At 43.3% G+C, this 17,208-nt stretch overlaps 1 protein-coding gene across 6 annotated transcripts in view; it reads right to left on the bottom strand.

The window, feature by feature from the left end:
* Positions 1-2,900: 2,900 nt before the first annotated feature.
* The window catches only part of hdac4 (histone deacetylase 4), a 244,528-nt gene continuing 230,220 nt past the window's right edge, over positions 2,901-17,208 (bottom strand). For all 6 annotated transcript variants that reach the window (XM_071340306.1, XM_071340304.1, XM_071340303.1 and 3 more), the window contains 3 exons: positions 8,017-8,101; positions 7,370-7,505; positions 2,901-7,160 (listed from right to left, as the gene is read on the bottom strand). In XM_071340306.1, the coding sequence (XP_071196407.1) occupies positions 7,121-7,160; positions 7,370-7,505; positions 8,017-8,101 (261 nt within the window). In that variant the 3' untranslated portion in view covers positions 2,901-7,120. The remainder of the gene's footprint in view (positions 7,161-7,369; positions 7,506-8,016; positions 8,102-17,208) is intronic.

The raw sequence follows: 17,208 nt of genomic DNA, 5'->3' as shown, positions 1-17,208 counted from the left end.
ATTCCTACATTTGTAAATGACAATAAGTAATCTCTAAATAGTAATTTACGTATTTAAAAACACAATTTTAAAGTAATTATTCATGATTTGTACTGTAATTAGTAAAGTGTTTGATCATAGTATGTTCACGATTTGTAAATGATTAATAATGTACTTTTAATCAGTTATGTCATGAATGGGTTATTTATTAACATTAGTGCATTTGAAAATCTGAATATACATGCACTTACTAACATATTAGTTGATGATTAAGGTAGATCCTTATAACCGTTTACTAGTTATGAATAAACGATTTTGCAGCCCCTAATCTAAAGGGTACACTATATATACTTTATAAACGTTTATAAATGACTTGTTACTCCAACAGCTGCCCATATTAGTAGACAGTACTTGATGCTCCACCAATGGCTAAAAATAACCTAATGGTAAAAGAAGTTTGTTACAAGAATCTACATTAATCATCAACTGATGTATTAGTAAGTGCATGTGCTCACATGTACAAATACAATCATTAACACTGAATAAATATCCCATTCATGAAATATATAAATACATGTATATGCATTTAAATGGTGAGTAAAATCAATCAATCATCTTACGAGTTGACAATAACTACTTTATAACTGGTTTAAATTATAAACCACATACAAATTGTGAACACATTATGATCAAACACCTTGTCTTAAGTCTAATAAATAATTGAAGTGTTTATAAGTGCGTAAATGACTATTTAGAGATTGCTTATTGACATTTACAAATGATTAATAGATGGTTTATTAAGGGATATTAATATAAAGGGTTACTGATAAGTGAAAAAGAGGTTTCTGGCTTTCGGTTTCATCAACTCATCCCTTTCAGATCTAGAATTACTTTAAAGGGAGAAAGGAGGTATTCCTATACTGAAGCGTAACGTTTATTTAGTTGCAGTACTAGAACGATTTTGTAAGTATTCACAGGGTGTCACCTCGTTTTCAAGATCAGAGCAAAATATTTTGGTTGAAGTGTGGATTGGAATGTGTTTTCTCATACACTGGGACAGGGTCAAAAATGTCCCCTAGCCATTCACTAACCACTTCCAGCATATTGAACGTGTCCCTCTACTATTTGCTTGGTCACAGATTTATAACAACAAAAAGCTGACTTGCAACATCACAGCGGCTAAGAAATGCTCAGATGTTTATGCCTTCTATGAATGTACTTTGTGGGTTAACTCAACACAATTGACTTATTATAGAACTATCATTTCTGAAAGTATTCATACCCCTTGACTTACTTCACATTTTGTGTTTCAGCCTGAATTCAAAATGGATTTGTTTTCTCTGACCCATCTATACATAATACCCCATAATGACTAAGTGAAAACATGTTTTATAAATGTTTATTGAAAATGAAACAGAAATACAGAAATATCTCATTTACAGAAGTATTCACACCCCCAAGTCAATACTTTGTAGATGCACCTTTGGCAGTGATTACAGCTGTGAGTCTTTTTGGGTAAGTCGCTAAGAGATTTTCACACCTGGATTGTACAATATTTTCTCATTATTATTGTTTAAATAATTCAAGCTCTGTCAAGTTGATTGTTGATCATTGCTAGACAGCCATTTTGAAGTCTTGCCATAGATTCTCAAGGCAATTTAAGTCAAAACTGTAACTAGGCCACTCAGTAACATTCAATGTTGTCTTGGTAAGCAACAGTGTAGATTTGGCCTTGTGTTTTGGTTATTGTCCTACTGAAAGATGAATTATCTCCCAGTGTCTGTTGGAAAGCAAATTGAACCAGGTTTTCTAGGATTTTGTCTGTGCTAATAGCTGTATTCAATTTCTCCCTAGTACTTACCGATGACAAGCATACCCATAACATGATGCAGCCACCACCATTCTTGAAAATATGAAGAGTGGTTCTCAGTGATGTGTTGGATTTGCTCCAAACATAACGCTTTGTATTCAGGACAAAAAGTAAATTTCTTTGCCACATTTTTTTGCAGTATTACTTAAGTGCCTTGTTGCATGTTTTGGAATATTTTTTATTCTGTACAGACTTTCTTCTTTTCACTCTGGCATTAAGGTTAGTATTGTGGAGTAACTACAATGCTGTTGATCCATCCTCAGTTTTCTCATATCACAACCATTAAACTCTGTTTTAAAGTCCCCATAGGCCTCATGGTGAAATCCCTGAGCGGTTTCCTTCCTCTCCGGCAACTGAGTTAGGAAGGATCTTTGTGGTGACTGGGTGTATTGATACACCATTCAAAGCCTAATGAATAACTTCACCATGGTCAAAGGGATATTCAGCATCTGCTTTATTTTTTACATATCTACGAATCTTCTTTGTGAGGCATTGACAAACCTCCCTGGTCTTTATGGTTGAATCTGTGCTTGAAATTCACTACTGGATTGATTGACCTTACACATAATTGCATGTGTGAGGTACAGAGATGTGTTAGTTATTAAAAAAAACAATATTCTTGAACACTGAATGAGTCCATGCAACTTATTATGTGACTTGTTAAGCACATTTTTACTCCTGAACTTATTTAGGTGTGCCATAACAAAGGGGTTGAATACTTACTGACTCAAGACATTTCAGCTTTACATTTTTTCTACATTTCTTAAATGTTCTATAAACAAAATTCCACTTTGACATTATGGGGTATTGTGTGTAGATCAGTGACACAATACATTTTTAATTCAGGGAAAAGGGGTGTGAATACTTTCTGAAGGCACTGTATGTCCTATCTGAAGTTTGTGAGTATCTGGGTGCATGACTCAAGTACGATTCATGTATGATCCAACATGGGCCTCGAGTTTGCATTACAATCATTTAGCCTTTTCTTTTTTGTTCAACCAAAGACCACTCATCTGACCATATCCCCCAGGAAATAACAACAAGACAGTGGTTTTTCCAAAACATTAGATTTTATAGTGTAGATGTCAAAGAGAAAATGTTAGAGGAAAGGTCCCAGGAAAAAAAGTACTATTCTGTAACAATGGAGAGATAAAGACAATTAAAAAAACAGAATATGCATGTCATACATTTTGTAAACCTAGAACTGTTCTTTTTTTTTTTTTTTAAACCACAGTGGTCACAGATATTACTGGCTGAAATGGAATGGACAACCCTGACGATGATATAGACCATTCATCTGGACAGAGCCCGTTGATATCTCCAGATGTCTCGAAACAAAACCCGTCCCAACCTCAAATTATATCACCCCCCCCAGAATAAAAATCACTTGGTCTATGCAGTTGTCTCCCGTCTTTAGTTTCCCTAAAACAGTTTTTCTACATAAATACAATAAAATCCATTGTCTGTATGTCACAAGTGCTAGATAAAGATGTTGTGAAATATTCAAAGTCAGTTTGTTGTTGGAAATTTTTCACAGGTAAAAAGCATATCTGTCAGACCAACAGGGAGCGTCGTTCTTCCTCATCGTCGCTCCTGAAAAAACAGAGGAGCAAAAGAACGAGTTCCCGTGTCATGCTCTCGTCCCCAAATCCCGATGCTGTAGTAAAAACGTATTTCTGTCCATTCAGTGCTCTTTCCTTGTGCAGATATGTTACAGGGACAGAGACAGGCATGCAGACACACAAACCATGCAGAGAAAGTTACAGAGGTGGAGGAAGAGTGCAGAAACCCAACAACCAGGCCCTTCAAATAAACCACAGACAATCCTCAGGCCTGGTTTTGAGGAGAGGATAAAAAGCAGGAGAAGAAGAAAAAAATGCCCCATGATAAAACAATTAAAAACAAAACAAAATGGAATGTCTTTTGTTGAGCATGATTAAGAAAATGTTCAAATGACTATCTGGACACTATGATAACCAGACAGTATATAGTCCCTTTAAAAATATTATTTGAATACAAGTGACTAAGCCATGACTGCCATTGCTGTGACTGGTGCTTCTAAGCATCATGGGAGAGCTCTGGATGATAGCTTATAAAAATGCCCCCAATACAATAACAGCAACCACAATTGAGACGCAGACTGGACTTTTCACTCATAGTCTGCCCCCTTGGATGAGACTGGGTCCATTGCGATGACCCTTGACCTCACTAGTCATCTTCTACAGCCGTCAGAGAGGGGCGGTTTGGGCAGGATGGGTGAGGTTAAAGGGTGAGAGGGGAACTATTGATGGGTTAACTATGACCCTTGGGCTTATAGTGATTAGTCATTATAGGGCAACCCTTGTGTAATTATCATGTCATTCCAAGGCAAACCCTACTGAATTACAAATCCTTTAATAGATGGTATAGAGAAGGTTTTACAAACACAGTTAAAGTGTTTGGTTGTTGGTCAGAAAATGTTACCTATGTAAGTGTGCGCAATCCCAGTGGTCTTCGCACTGTAAACCCATGCTTACATGGGTGGGTTGTCACAGTGTTTTAATGGAGGAGACATCAGAGCTCCAGAAACAAGTGACTTGTCCCTTGTTTGGGAACAACTTTTCAACTTCTCTATGTAGTGTCAGGAAGTATGAATGGAGCCTAAGTCAGTGGTGTATACTGTAAAGACACAAATGGGATGCTACTGTACTGAACCCTCAGCCAAGGCATCCAGGAATAATGAACAGTGCCCTCTGCAACACCAGGAAGTGCCAAACCAGACCAGCGAGTGAAACATGAGCAAATCACCTTGCAATACTAACCTTTTTTTTCTCCTCCCAAAACGAGATTGTAATATGTTATAATATATAATATACTTTTAGATTTTTTTGTCATATATAAATCTACTATGAACAGACAGTATAGTAAATACACAATTGTTGGAATCATTATACAAAGTAGAAATATTTGCATCCCCCCCCATCTCTCCCCATCCCTCCCCTTAAAACCACAGATCCTTTCGCCATGAAAAGGAACTGAACTCTCACTTGGTCGTGAGACAAGTCAACTGTAGAAAGTGTCACAGAGAGAAAGAACTGAAAATAATACAAAAATAACAGGAAAACAAATAAAAAGTACAAAAACCAAAAGACACGGAGGTCCACTTCAAAAGACAACAAGGACAAAACCGAAACAAATGAAAAAAGACCAGAAAATATCGGTTAAAAAACCACACAAATGAAGTAGTCATTAAAACAACTGCGTTGGAAACATCCAGAAGAAAGACCAACGCAGAAACAACATCAATCTTCTCAGTTCTTCCTCCTTTTACCAAAAGTAGAAACAAGTGATTATGACTTCAATGGAATAATGTAGAAGGTAGTTGCCCAGAGGCTAAACATGAGTTGGGGGTGTTCAATACACCGTATACGGATCACTCTATCATTCATTCTCCATATTCTGCACTATAGGTGTTTTGAGAACTAAGTCAACTGTATGTGGTAAGAAATGTTTAGGACAGCATGCGTGCAAATGTATTGTATATACAGTTATTTAATGTGTCTCACACAAGATTGAATACACTTCCCTGTACCAAAAAAAAAAACTCCTAGCAGTAGCTATGACAACTGTGTCTGAAGTGTATAAAGAGTTTGTTTACTGGATTGTGACGTGACACTCACGTACACACGCACGTGCACCTGCTAGCACCTGACACTTGTAGAGCACCTGTGTGGACAGAGAACATGGGTGCCACTTGCTCCTCCCCGAAAACTCACAAAGGTGGTATGTCCGTCTAATTGCTCTGTCACCGTGGTAACAAAGACACATTTTTTGTGTGTGAACAAAACGCCAAAAGAACGGCTCGTTGTATCTACTGCCCCTAAATGACTGTAAGATCGTCTGAACGTTGTGACATTAGAACGTTTTGAACGGTGAGGCGTGTAAGTTAACAAAAATGGGGCAACTGTTCTAATTCCCTCACAGAGAACAATCTCGAATGTAAAGTCACGATAGTAAAATCTGTCTCACAAGCTTACAACATTACGTGGATCCTGACTATTGCGCTGATAGCAACGTCACGCTTTGGCTTCATTTCTTGTCTTACTACTACTATTTTTGAACAGCATTCTCGTTTAAGACGGCAAGTCTCTCTAATACAGACTACAGTGCATGCTAGCTAACTCTTTCGAAGAGGTGGCGTGTATTTGGTTAAGGGTTTATATGCCAGCTAGCTACATCATTGGCTGATGTTTCAACCATTCAGTTCCACTGAAAAAGGCTAACTATGTTAGTCCCTGTGTAGCATGGCAACTACCTTCTAAATGACAGTAAAGGGGTTACGACGAGGTCAAAGGGAACAGGGGTGGGACAGTGGGCTACAGGGAATTCAGGGTAAACATGCCAAGGGCCTTCTGTCTATGTGCCATCGTGCTGGCATTGCCAGTCTCGCCACAACATAAGGGGATGAGGCGTGAGGGCGAGAGGAGGGCACCTCTCTCCCCTCGATAACTCATTTAAGGCAAAGCTCTTCGTCGCGAGTTCATCGTAAAATCCACCAGGCTGGGAAAAAAAGGCACAAACTCAGTCTTTTTACTGTCTGTCATCTCGAACCAGAAGACCTGGTCACACGTCCATCGTGCGCTCTCTCTCTCTTCCTCGCTTTGTACCTATCTTGTTACGCAAAGAAATGGCTGCTTTCGCCAATCAAAAAGTTGGACAAAAATTTCAGCAAACCCTGCGACGTCTCTCCTTTCTCAAAGTCTTCTGTGAATGGTAACGACTGAAAGTTCGTAAACAGTGTCGTAATTATATCATAGGGCGCTGTTGCTGTTTTTCAGTGAAAGGAAAAAGGAACAAACGACACAAAGGAAAAGGAAAGAAGCGTGCTAACTTATAAACTCGGTGTCTGGAGTGGTACTTCAGACAGAGAGTGTGTCTGTTATAAAAAAAGAATGGACACTCAAGGTCACCTTAGATCCCATTGGTCCTGGAGTAAAGACCCGAAAAGACCTGGTAACCCGAGGCTCCTTGTGTTCTGCCTCCTTACATAGAGACAGCACAACATATCGGTGGCCTTTTAGTCCGTCCACTCCGGACGAGCGAGATAGTGTCGTCTTCTGTTTCCGTTTCGTAACCGCTCAACGTTGTCCCCTGTCCCCCCCCCTGGGGCTGATGTGCCTTCTAGACAGGGCGTGGGAGGGGCCAAGGATTGGGGTCAAATTCAAACGGAGGTTAGTGGTTGGCTGAGGACTAAATGGGTGTCTGAATGGTAAAGGGGGCATGGTCATCCCTTTACAGAGGCGCCTCCTCCTCCATAGGCTCCTCCTCGCTCCTGGAGAAAGACAGGACAATGACACGTGTCACAAACAGCACAACCATACTCTATACAACTGCAGGAAGGTGTGAGATTAGTGAGTATCAGAAGACCGTCGTCGCACACACACACACACACACACACACACACACACACACACACACACACACACACACACACACACACACACGCACACACACGCACACACCGCCTTGGGAGGGACGTACCTCCTCTGCTTGTTGGCCACAGAGAGGGAGGCCATGGCAGTGACGGTCTCGGCCTCCTCCGTCTCACACTGACGAGCCTCGCTCAGAGAGTAGCCCAGTGTGGAGGCCCCGCGCTGCAGAGAGTGCCAGTATTTACCTACAACACATGACAGGACAAACGTCAAAAGGTGATCATTACATAGAGCAACTGGACAAGGTGTCAAACGACGTCTGCCATCCAGGGCCGAGTGCTGATGTTTACTCTATGGTAAATGCATGCTGGCAAATCAAATGCCAAAATCATTTGCTGGTTGTACTGTAGCTTAGAGCTGGGAAATATGGACCAAAAAAACCCATATTGCGATAAATTGGCTCAATTGATGCGATAACGATAAATAGAATACGTTTATAACATTAATGTGCACCACAGTTACACTTTTTTAAACCACTACTACTTTGAGGGTTGTAGCCATCAATTGTCCCATTAACAATCACCCACATTAGAAAACCTATTTCATTTCTAACTTCACATTTCTCGCAATGAACGAGATCAGCAAAACACCTGCGATAAGTGATCGGTAAAATCATGTTGGGTTTATCGCCCCAGCTCTATTGTAGCCCATAGAGTGGGACTGTTTCCTGTGTGAGTAGAGTAAAGGGTCACACACCGTGTTCCTCCAGCACCTTCTCCATGGAGTGGACGGCGTTGGGGTTGGGCCTCTGCTGCATCACCTCCTCAGGGATAGGATCCAACTGGACGGACACAGGAGTGAGTGACAGGTTAGATACAACACGGCAATAGCAGAACAAAAAAAACGGAAGATCTAAAGATCATTCTCCCCCCCCCCCCCCCCTCTGTGGATGACTACTTCTGACTGGGGACCTCTGCCCAGTGTTGAATCATCCAGCCAGTCCAGCGGTGGAGAACAATTTGATTCAATAACAAAAAGGCTCACAGATGCACTGCAGCCTCCCACTCGAGGAGCCACTCTACACCACAGGCTACAATGTGTGCTTTGTGCTGGGTCCCACTTTACACACACACATACAGTGAGCACACACACACACGAAAAGAATGGCGCCGGAGGGAATAGCAGTCTTTTTACGGGCTCCTGACCAATTGTGCTAATTTGTGTGTTTTGTTTGTGCTGATCGTAACGTTTAAAAACAAACGTAATGTTTAATCGTTTCCTATGACTGAAAAGAGCTTCTGGACATCAGAACAGCTATCACTAACATCAGAACAGCTATCACTAACCTCGATTTGGACGAGGACTTCTACTTCAATGAGTCGGAGGCGAAAGACATATTGAATATCCCGGACCATGCCCAAATCCCCGACACTTGAAGATGGAGCTATAGAGGCCGGCGCACAGGCCACCTGATGAGACTACGGCGGTGATTGAATAAATCGCCTCTACCCTCTGTTCTATTGGCAAATGTGCAATCGCTGGAGAATAAACTGGATGAGCTCCATTCGAGACTATCCTATCAATGGGACATTAAGAACTGTAATATGCTATGCTTCTCAGAGTCATGGCTGAACAAGGACATTGATAATGTAATGTACATCTAGCTGGTTTTTGTATGCATTGGCAGGACAGAACGGCAGAGTCCGGTAAGATCAGGGTTGGAGGTATGTGTCTCTTTATTAATAACAGCTGGTGCGCAATCTCTAATATTAAGGAAGTCTCGAGGTTCCGCTCGCCTGAGTTAGAATACCTCATGATAAGCTGCAGACCATACTATTTACAAAGAAAGTTTTCATCTGTATTTTTTGTAGCTGACTATTTACCAGTACAAATTGATGGTGGCACTAAAACTGCACTCAACGAGGCAGCGCTCTTAGTGGCTGGTGATTTTAACGCAGGAAAACTGAAATCCGTTTGACTTCATTTCATGTCACTTGTGCAACTAGAGGGATAAAAACTATAGATCACCTTTACACCACACACAGAGACTCATACACAGCTGTCCCCTGCCCTCCATTTGGCAAATCGGACCATAACTCTATCCTCCTGTTTCCTGCTGACAAGCAAAAGCTCAAACAGGAAGTACCAGTGACACGCTCAATATGGAAGTGGCCTGATGAAGCGGATGCTTAGCTATAGGGCTGTTTCGCTAGCACAGACTGGAATATGTTCCGGGATTTATCCGGTGGCATTGAGGAGTTTACCACATCAGTCACTGGCTTCATTAATAAGTGCATCGACAATGTTGTCCCCACAATGACCATACGTACATATCCCAACCAGATGCTTGTATTACAGGCAACATCTGCACTGAGCTAAAGGCTAGAGCTGCCGCTTTCAAGGAACAGGATACTAATCCGGACGCTTATAAGAAATCCCTCTACACCCTCCGACGAACCATCAAACAGGCAAGAGATCAATATAAGAGTAACATTGAATCCTACTACACTGGCTCTGACGCTTGTCGGATGTGGCAGGGCTTGCAAACTATCACGTAATACAAAGGAAAACCCAGCTGAGTGCTGCCCAGTGATGCACCCTACTAGACGAGCTAAATCCCTTCTATGCACACTTCAAGGCAAACAACACTGAACCATGCGTGAGAGCACCAGCTGTTCCGGACAGCTTTGATCACGCTCTCCGTAGCCGATGTGAGTAAGATCTTAAAACAGGTTAACATTCACAAGGCCATAGTGCCAGATCAATTACTAGGATGCGTACTCAGAGCATCTGCTGACCAGCTGGCAAGTGTCTTCACGGACCTTTTTAACTTCTCCCTGACCCAGTCTGTAATACCTACATGTTTCAAGCAAACTACCATAGTCCCTGTGTCTAAGAATGCCAAGACAACCTGTCTAAATGACTACCCCCTGTAGCACTCACATCTGTAGCCATGAAATGCTTTGAAAAGTCATGGCTCATTACTAAGCTCATTCGTAAGGCGCTACACAGTGTAGTGCGTACAGCCTAATACATCACTGGGGACTAACTCCCTGTCACCCAGGACCTCTATAACAGGCGGTGTCAGAGGAAGACCTTGACAATTGTCAAGGACTCCAGCCACCCAAGTCATAGACTGTTGTATCTGGTACCACACAAGAAGCGGTACCGGAGCGCCAAGTCTGGAACAAAAAGGCACCTGAACAGCTTCTACCCCCAAGCCATAAGACTGCTGAACAGTTCATCAAATGGCAACGTCAACTATTTACATCGACTCCCTTTATTACAGCATTAAACAAAAAATCGTACTTGTTTTACACTCCCTTGTAGTGGCTATATGCACACTCAGACATACTAAACACACACACACACACACACACACACACACACACACACACACACACACACACACACACACACACACACACACACACACACACACACACACACACACACACACACACACACACACACACACACACACACACACACCTAGGGATACTCTGACTGTTAGGAGAATCAGATGAAGGAAACAGGGCATTCCCCAACCTGCTTTTCCAATCCGGAATGATTACATTTTCCTCTGGCTCACCGTGTGTGCTGCATTTTTTTTACCCCCTTGTGAGCATAACCATTAAAATAAAGCCCCAAATACTTCCATGTATAAACACTGGACGAAATATAGGCACACAGACGTCTTTCTGCGCTATCATAACCTTGCTGAAAAGAAAGTGGAGGAGGAGGAGGAGGTAGAAAAAGGCTCGAAACATTAGAAGAAGAGAATGTCAGAAGAGAGGAGAGGAAAAAGGGATCGCCGGTCGGTTCCGTTCGGCCCAAGCTGGAATTTTTGTTTTAATTAAAACAAATAGAGGGTGGGAGGGTGACGGGAGAGGCCAGTCTAGAGAGAGGGATACTTTAACCCGGCTGTGGTGCGACAAACTGCATTATACACACACAAACACAGCCACACACACACCAGTGATGTGTTGACTCAATGATCCGCAGTCTCCGTGGTTATATCTGCGGGGCGGGTGGGTTTAGGCTCATGAAATATAGTGAGGATGATGGGCAGGGTTAAGGGTTAAATAAAGAGAAAACTATGCAGAAAAAAAAGCCATAAATGTATCATTCTTGTGCAATTCATATCTACAGGCTACATTGAGGTTTTTACTTCCTTATTTTGATATGCCGTTAGCGCGTAAGCCGAAGCTTCTGGGCCTAAGTGTACGTGCACACCAAACACACGGCCATACGCTTTAGGGTACATGGGCAGGAAAAGTTAACGTCAGAGTTTAGTTCAATAAGAGAAAGCTGGGAAATGGAGAGTTGAAATTAAAGAGAGGGGCCAGAACAGTAGCCTCATATTTGGGAAAGATGTTATGTGTAATGATTGAGGCGCTACACAAATTTGACAGTCACAAGACGGGGACTTAAAATATGGCACGTCAAGGGAACTGCAAAAGGAAGCAGTTCTTTCGATAAAATTATACACGAAGTGTACATTTGAACTCGGGAACAGGAGTGGAGAAATATTATTTATTTAAGCATCTTGAGAGAATGAATGCGCGGTTAGGGGACATCTGTAAAGGTGCTATCGTTATCAGCATCATAAAAGCTGATAGTATTTCAAACACATAAAATATGCATCCAAGCCAAAGTAAAACCTTATCAGAAACATGTCGTGTCATTTTCACAGCAATTCCCTGAAAACCGTTTAGGGACAAACAGAGAATTTTTCCCCAGTTTATTTTGCGTCATTGCATTTTCTCCCTGGTCCCTAAATGTATTTGCTGTGCGAGAGAAGCAGAGATGAATGAGAAAACTTTACCGACGTCAACAACATCGAAGCATTCATTATATACATATTATTATTATCATATTATGTGACATATTTTCTGGTGAGCAAACTTTATTTAGTCTTCTAGGGCAACAGAAGAGAAGCTGCATGTATCCATCTTTGACTGTACAGCACATTTTCTATATTTGTAGGTTAGGGTCGAGTGCGGGTCCCAGATTTTCACTTTATCACATATAATCGGGTGGTTGCGGATGGGTTATTAACAATTGCCCGTAGGTGCGGGTGAACAAACAGCAGACCCGCACACATAGAATCACAGAATGGTTTGTGGTACAGTACAAAACACATGCACAAACACTTCCCCACACACACCAATACCCTATCATTCACATGGATGGCTGCAATGCAATTTCAGCGGCTTTAGAGGAAACGCGAACCTGTGTGTCTGTACTAAGATCAAGGTCTGGGGCTGTCCAACACACACATAAGAGACAACAGAGGACTTTGTTCACTCACTCACACCAGGCCACCCGAGAGTCCTAAGTGACGCACCGTACCCACCAAACAGAAGGAGTTCCCTCTCAAAGCACCCCTACAGAAAAACTGTTTTCACAGTATTAATATCAGAACGTGGTATGATCTGTATATCATCCATATTCACACTGCTCTGATATCAATGGTCTTCAAGGACCCCACTAATACTGCTGCTTTGGTACAGTCTAGTCATTGCCCTTGTCAGATAACTGCTAGTTGTCCCCCACGATGAAATCGGTTTTGACGAATGTGTCTTGTCATAGAGATCCGGCTTTTACAAAATGACACTGATTGGCACAAGGGGGGCGCAATATTAATCAACTGACCGCTGCATCATTTGTGGGGGACGACATGTTTGCTGTTGCTTTGTTTGATATGGTCACCCTAAGGGACCCTTGAAATACTGCCGAGTCAGTTCCCTATTTCTCATCCTTCTTTTTCCTTTCGTTTAAGTTGGAGAAATGAAGTTTTTCTTTCAGTCCTTAGACAATAGTGAGCTAAGATCCACAAATGTGTGTCTGTCTACGCCCACTACTCTGTTTGTGTTCACCCCCAGTCCCTACCAGCCAAGTCATCTCTCCACCGCTAGCCCCCCCTACCCCCCTACCCCTCTTTCCCTGCCCCACCACTACCCCCAGAGACCCGCTGCCTCCAGACTGGCCTGGCACCGTAACCAGGGAGGGGGTCCCCACATGGGGCCAGGCTGGGGGGCTCGGAGGGCTGTCTGTCTGTCAGCTTGACGGGCAGCTGTAAACTTTAATGGCTCTTGTCAGCACACTCCGGGCCTATCTGGCAGGTATGACACACACGGCGCTCCCCGCGGCATCCACAGTGATGCAGGGCATTTATTTGAGTTTCTAACCCCCCCATCCTCCCTCTTCTCCATCTTCATAGCAAGAAAACCATCAACTCTTTCCAACAGAGAGCGAGAGAATAGCTTTTATTGGAAGACAGTGTCCGTTGCTGCCTGCATGGTGTAAATCCAAGTCTGTCTGTTTGAGTGTGGGGAACGGCCTTCAAACGCATGAGGGGGAAGCCAACAAATTCGAGACACCACGCGAACCAGAGGCTCTGAAGGAATGTGGCCCCAGAATGAAAAAAAAACATTCTGGGGAAGGCAGTGAAACCATAACACTGGGTGGGAGGAATTCGACTTGTTCAGCAGACTAAAGACACAAGGCATCTGTTGTTTGTGTTTTTTTGCATGCACGTTGGTTCGACCGCTGACACCAGTTGATTACGTTGTGCTAATTGAACGAGCTAACTAATTATCGAGCAGAGCAGGTGACCTTTTTTGCTGCTTCGTTACATTTCCGTTCGCTAAAGAGAGTGAAACGCCAAAGCCAGAGAAAGGCAAAAACGGACCATGCTTAATGTAGCAGGAGGGTAAGCACAGAGGATAACCTCATCGGCGACTGGCAACAATTAGCGTATTAGCCTGTTGTTTATCAAATAATTGCTAACGACCACAATTTGGATGAGAGGGCGCAACATCTGTTTGCACACATTTGTCAATTAGTCACGAGGTCAGAGTTGACTAGCATCGTCGCCAATGCATCATTCATGAGAAATTTAACTAGAGAGGCTTTGGCGATTACGCACTCAAACGATGAAGTAAAAAAAGGCCTGTATAGTCCATTCACCAATTTGTACCATTTTTTCCCCCCAACCTAATCCGAGCCACTTTCAAAGGGAACCCAATGCTCATTAAAGCAAAGCTTGTCTTAACCTGCCAATAAAAAGGGGGAATATGTTTCTCACTGTGGAGTAGCCAGTAAAACGCTCGATGCACAGACTACAATCACACGGGAGGCAGTGGGGCTGTAAAACCCAATCTAGAGGTTTGGCCCTGATTGTGTACTTATTTAAACTCCTAGTATGTCTACATTTGAGATCGTATTCTTAGGCCAATGAGAGACCAATGAACATTTTGGGTAATACATTTTAGTCGTGTTGCTTGAATAACATAACTGAAAGCCCTGCTTCTGGGACTTGACAGACAAATAAAGCAGCAGACTAGCTGACTGGCTCATTACCCCTTCATCACTACCTAACACACGCATCCACAAATACACACAACCCCTTTCCTCTCTATCTATCCGCCTCATCAAATCGCCGCTGGCGAGAGTCATTGCGCTGCATTCCATCTCCATTACACTGGACCTTATACAAAGACTGATAAAACACTCGCTTCCTGCCATTTTGATTAGAGACATTTGAACTTTTATCTGTTATTGTCTCCCCTGCCTTGTGTTCTCCTTCTTGTGCCGTTAAGACTTGTTGAACCGGTCACCACACTAATGAGGGACTGATCTGCACTTGTTCAAAGACTGACTGGGCTTCCCAATGAGAAGAGGCAATGAAAAACACAGCGGGTTTGGCCAATCACCAGTGTCTAAATACGGCGGCGGCTCATGGGCAGTCAAAGGCGACTAATGAGCCGTGTGTTCCAACTCCTTATCAATGGTAATGTGGCGTTTCACGTGTGTTCCTGGCTCTGCATTTTTCCACTTGCCCAACGTCCGGAGTGAAACTCAAACCCTGGAGCTTGCTGGTTTATGACAATAGCTTCCTCCCCCGACTTCAAATGATTCCCCAATTTCCTTTGATTCTCCGATCTCTCTAGGCCTGTCAGTGACCCTGTCGTGAGAGGTGTGAGGGTAAGAGCTTTCAGATGTGGGCTGGTGACGGGGTCCCGGAGAGAAGGGCGAGAAGGGAGCCCTATGGGGCCAGGGCTGGTGCCTCTTTTTCCACTTCCAGACTCCCCGCCTTGCTCACCCATCGACCCCCAAAACAGCCTTCTCTCCTGGCTACTGAAACTTGAAACCTTCCTAGCCCCAATCCTTTCAGGACTAGCCTTCCCTTGTTCCCCCCTTTCTCTACCCTCCTTCATGGCTCCATATATTAAACCAAACCATAACCCTCAGTGGTAAATTGAAGGAACTTTGGCGATGCAGGCTCTTGATCTGTCGATACTGTTGTTGTCGTGGCGATGACCACAGTCATCCAATGGCACCAGTGCAGGTAAACAGATTAAGGTTATTGCATTAACGCTCGACGGGACTTTTGTGAAGCTCCCCCTTCAAAGTAAACCTTGTTCCAGCTCAGAGCTGTTAAGATTCTACTTCTTCTGACAGGTTGACGTTGGTCTGCTGTGGATCTTAAATTCCCCTTCAGGCTTTGACCTTTCTTTGGTGGGTTCAGAACAGTTCGACTGCATTTGACCATGTTTCACTCGGCCTCTCCTACGCCCCAGCTTGTCCCGGTCACTCTGAACCGAAGCTGCAACCCGTTTGGGGCGCGGTCGCCTGTTGGTCGCCGCTTTCACTTTCTCTGGGGGCGGCTGGTAGCAGTGACCACGTCTTATTAGCGTGACCCAGCGTTATTGTTCTGTTTGTTTTGCATCGGGCCCAAGATCCACATTGGAGCGGAGCCATCCGGTCTTTTATGGTTCCAAGAGCTTATTTACTGCCTTGTCTGGAGGGAGGACTGGAATAACACAGGCACCTAGCCCTTTTATCAGCCAGTCCAGTCTAAGCTGACCTGATCTCTTCCTAGCCTGATCCTCTATCTATACTCAACTTCACCAGCATCTAGTGCAATACTAACAGCGAGCATGACTATTCGTCATACATGTGCATCCTTATCTTCACGGTTAGCCAGCTAGCTACGCTTCCAATGTCTCTTACTCATTACTCCAGAAATGCGGACAATATGCCGGTGCGCACATGAAAAGAAATCCCAGCGGTGCCTCCAAATTTGTTACCCATTCTTTTGAGCTTATAAGGTAAACCGAAAGGCCAAAGGTACTGTTTACTTGACTTTTAATCATGTAAGCATGAGGTAGCATGAGGTTTACAACAATAACAAAACATTTGGAGTACATACCACTCTTTGGTGCACTATTAGAGTGAGGTGTGGGTGAATGTATTGGTGTGTAATAAGAGGCAGTACGTTACGAGATATAGCCCCATACACCTCGTTAATGGAGGTTTTAAAGTTGCACTGGGCTAACTGGCTAACGGCTTCAACAGGTTATCTCCTTGTCTGTGTCCCAAAAGGCACCCTACACAGTGCACTATAGGGCCCATGTTAAAAGTAGTGCTCAATATAGGGAATAGGGTGCTGCTTGGGACACACCGCCCTTGTCCCAACGACAGAAAACATGCAGAGGGTGTGTGTGTTTGTGGCCTGGGTCGGTCTGCAGCAACACTTAAGAGGCGGTCACATGCTCAAAATAAATTACGTTTATACAAACGCAGGACTCAGGGGCCTGGAAATTCACTTTTATCAGGCTCTATTTCAGCCTCTGACCACTGCTCCCCCTCGGTTTTAGACATTACATCAGCACTTCATCTGTGTGTACTACCCAGGGGTCAGCACTAGCCAAGGGTCAGCACTAGCCAAGGGTCAGCTCTAGCCAAGGGTCAGCTCTAGCCAAGGGTCAGCACTAGCCAAGGGTCAGCTCTAGCCAACCCATTTATTGTCTTTTAATACGTCAGTTTATTTAAAGTGTGGATTATTCATTATTTAGATAGGACGCCATGGTCCTTATCGTGCACTACATATGAAATAGGTTGTCATTTGGGACGCAGACAGAGTTTGTTCAGCTCCAG

The sequence above is a fragment of the Salvelinus alpinus genome, chromosome 14 (genome assembly GCF_045679555.1).
Source record: "Salvelinus alpinus chromosome 14, SLU_Salpinus.1, whole genome shotgun sequence".
In the NCBI taxonomy this organism is placed as follows: Eukaryota; Metazoa; Chordata; class Actinopteri; order Salmoniformes; family Salmonidae; genus Salvelinus; species Salvelinus alpinus.
Note: the sequence above shows the minus strand (reverse complement) of the source record. Positions and strands in the feature narration are given on the sequence as shown.